Source organism: Theobroma cacao, chromosome 7 (genome assembly GCF_053813885.1).
Source record: "Theobroma cacao isolate CCN51 chromosome 7, ASM5381388v1, whole genome shotgun sequence".
NCBI lineage: Eukaryota > Viridiplantae > Streptophyta > Magnoliopsida > Malvales > Malvaceae > Theobroma > Theobroma cacao.
The window spans coordinates 12,974,649-12,977,807 of record NC_142645.1 but is presented as its reverse complement, the minus strand read 5'-3'; the positions used below and the strand labels follow the sequence as shown (position 1 = coordinate 12,977,807).

The window sequence follows — 3,159 nt, the reverse complement described above, 5'->3', positions numbered from 1 at the left end:
TCTACTGTTAATGTGTAAATCAATCACTCCAACTACATCGTAGTCTCTATAGTTGCAAATCAATTCCCAAGTAATGAAATGGATCTTCTTTTTTAATGATGACCTATTCCATAGGAATGTTTTTTGTATTTTTATCTAATTGCTCTACTACTTCCTTGGGAATTTATATAATATAATTACTTTAATAAAAATGAAAAGGAAAAGTACGGAAACAATGGGGTATAACGGAAATTTACATAAAAAAAAAAAGATAAAGCTATATAAAAATAGAATATAATTAATTAAATTGGTAATATAATTTTTACTTATTTTTCAAAAATGGAAAAGTACTAGAAAAAAAAGTGAAGGTAAATTGTTTAAATATGAATTTTAACCATATAAAAATTTAATGAATTAGCTTTGGGCCTATGAATCAGACAAAAATTTTAACAATTTTTTAAAAAGGCAATATTTTATTGAAATCTCAACTGTTAATAGGTCATAATAAGTCTTGAAAGATTAACTCTGAAGTTTAAGAGTTCTCAACAATTACAAAAGTTGTGAACGCTCAAAAAGGTCGTTGACAGCATCTACTCTCTACTATGTCCTCTATACACTCAGAAGCCTAAGCTTGTCTACTGTAAATTAGCATACAGCAAATTTGTTGAAGAAACTAAGTACTAGGCTTAAAAAAGAGCGTCACAAAAAACAGATTAATGGTAAAGTACAGAGCACTAGCCGTTTGCAGGCCCACAGGAACCTTGTGCCTGTAGGCTGTATCTACCTTCCCCTTCACTTGTCCGGATAGTAAAATTATTAAATATAAATATAAGCACGACCTAGGACAGGTTGGATTTGGGCTGAACTTTGTATTTCTCTTTTATTATTGTGAGACATTGACATTTGTGGACATGGTCACGAATGTCGACTACTTTATTGGAACAAAAAAAACACCACTCAACAACTGACCCTAACAACCAGAAACGTTAATCTTGGCAACAATTTGCACCCCCCTCGCCCGCCCCCACAATGATGATCCCTCTATAAAAGGAGGAGTCTGGCCATCGGGAGCCATTGATGATCGAACAAAACATTCAAACAAACATTGCAGCATGGCCTCTACAGATTCAATTATCAGTATTTCTTCTATAAGAAAAGGATCAGCCCATGCGGATGCATCAAGGAGAACCGTCCAAGCAACTGAAAAAGATAATGAATGGTTCATTGAGATTCGTGATGCCCTCAACCTTGACCTTGAGAGCGACTATGAAATGCCTGTTTGCATCTTTCTGGTGCCCAAGCCTCTTGTCGATATGAAGCCCGAAGCCTACAGGCCGCAGCTGATAGCATTGGGACCTTATCACCATTTCCAGCCTGAGCTCTATGAGATGGAGCATTACAAGCTTGCTGCGGTCAAGAGGGCAATCACGCCAGTATTCCAGCTCTCTGAATTTGAAAACCTCATTGAAGAGATTGTCAAGCAAGTGCCACATATCTGCAAGTGTTATCGTGGCTTAACTGCTCCTAATCATGATATAATATCCTGGATAATGGCCATTGACGGTCTTTTCCTGCTTGACCTGCTGAACACTTTTATCAACACAGGAGAAATTTCTCAACAGTCTACAGGGAAAAAGCAGCCCGAGGCTTATGCCATACTTAAAGATGTACTGAAGCTCGAGAACCAGATTCCCATGTTCGTTTTAAAAGTGATCCTGGAAAGGATCAACTACTACTTCCCCGGCCAACTATTGTATGACATGTTGAAGAAATTTTGCGACGAGGTCTCCCCGATCAAATTGGAGTGGAGTACCACCACTCGAACGCTGGACAAAGTCTTAGAGCACCAACATTTGTTGGATCTTCTGTATCATTCTATGACGTTTAAAAAGGATAATGGCGAGACACACCCTGATGGCTTAACCAAAGAACCCCCCTGCCTCCGACCAGAGGATTTGCCTCCCAACGGCGAACCAATTACCTGTGCTGTCTTGTCTGACCTATTGAAAATGTTCTCGAGTCTGAACCTTGGTAATTTCACAAAAAAAGTGCTTACGTTAATTACAAAGGTACTGGGGCTCATCCATATACCAACCATGGCATTTTTTAAAGAGAAGAAAGTTTTGATTCCTTCGGTGTCTAAACTCTGCCGCGCTGGATTGAACTTCTGCTCCACAGATGGTGGCACTGCCAATGTTAGATTCGACGCTGACACCAAGACATTTTACCTTCCTATTATCACTTTGAAGCATACCTCAGACGTGGTAATGAGAAACTTGGTGGTCTACGAAACTATGGCGAAGTCAAAGACAAAGTCCTTGAATTTCAAACGATACACCGAACTGATGAGCGCGATTGTCGATACCATCGAAGACGTTGAGCTGCTTAAGAAGGCCGGAGTCCTTACCACAGTCCCTAATAAACAAAAAGAGGAGGCCGAACCCCTTGAGAGCGATATTTTAAGTGATGCTGAGATTGTGGAAATCTTTAACGAGATGACAAAAACAATGGAGTCAAAAGATTGGGTAATCGACAAAGCCATTGGAGAAGCTAACAAATGTTACAATAACACAGAGAAGGTGAAGGCTTATAGGCTAATGAAGAGGTACATCTACTCTTCCTGGAAGATTCTTACGCTTTTTGCTTCTCTGCTGCTTTTGTTGCTGACGGCCTTGCAAGCAGTTTGCGATGTCTACAGCTGTCCTAGTCTATTCCATACAATCAAGAAAACATGAACGCTTGATTGTATTAGGTGTCCTCTTTTTCTGTCTTCCCCACTTAACGCCTCAGCGATGTTCCTCGTGCATGGACAGGTTTCAAGTCGGATCACGTTCTTTTTCAAGTATAATTAGGTACGATGTTGGCTTTAACGTGATGCTTTTTAACATCCTACAATAAATCTTTTTTTTAATTTTAATAAATATTGCCTTTTACATGCCAGTATCAATGACCATGAACATTACCGTGTTAGAAAATTTTTCAATAGGTATAACCGTCAAAAATTATCCCAGTCGTGATTTGATGGTTGTCACTTGTCACATGTTCTTTTTTGATTGGTATTGAGGAAAAAAATATATTTAAAAAAAAAACAAAGCACCCATTGTAAGGAAAATAATGTTCTTAGCATCCCTTTACAGATCCAACCCTTAAACAGTCCATTCTTCTACTGATTAAAGGAAC

At 38.6% G+C, this 3,159-nt stretch overlaps 1 protein-coding gene across 1 annotated transcript; it reads left to right on the top strand.

Annotated features, from left to right (window-relative positions):
* The first annotated feature begins 986 nt into the window (after positions 1 to 986).
* LOC18594667 (putative UPF0481 protein At3g02645) lies at positions 987 to 2,900 on the top strand. The gene has a single exon (XM_018124360.2). It carries the CDS (start codon positions 1,092 to 1,094, stop codon positions 2,712 to 2,714), a length of 1,623 nt encoding a protein of 540 aa, XP_017979849.2. The 5' UTR covers positions 987 to 1,091; the 3' UTR covers positions 2,715 to 2,900.
* Positions 2,901 to 3,159: the final 259 nt, after the last annotated feature.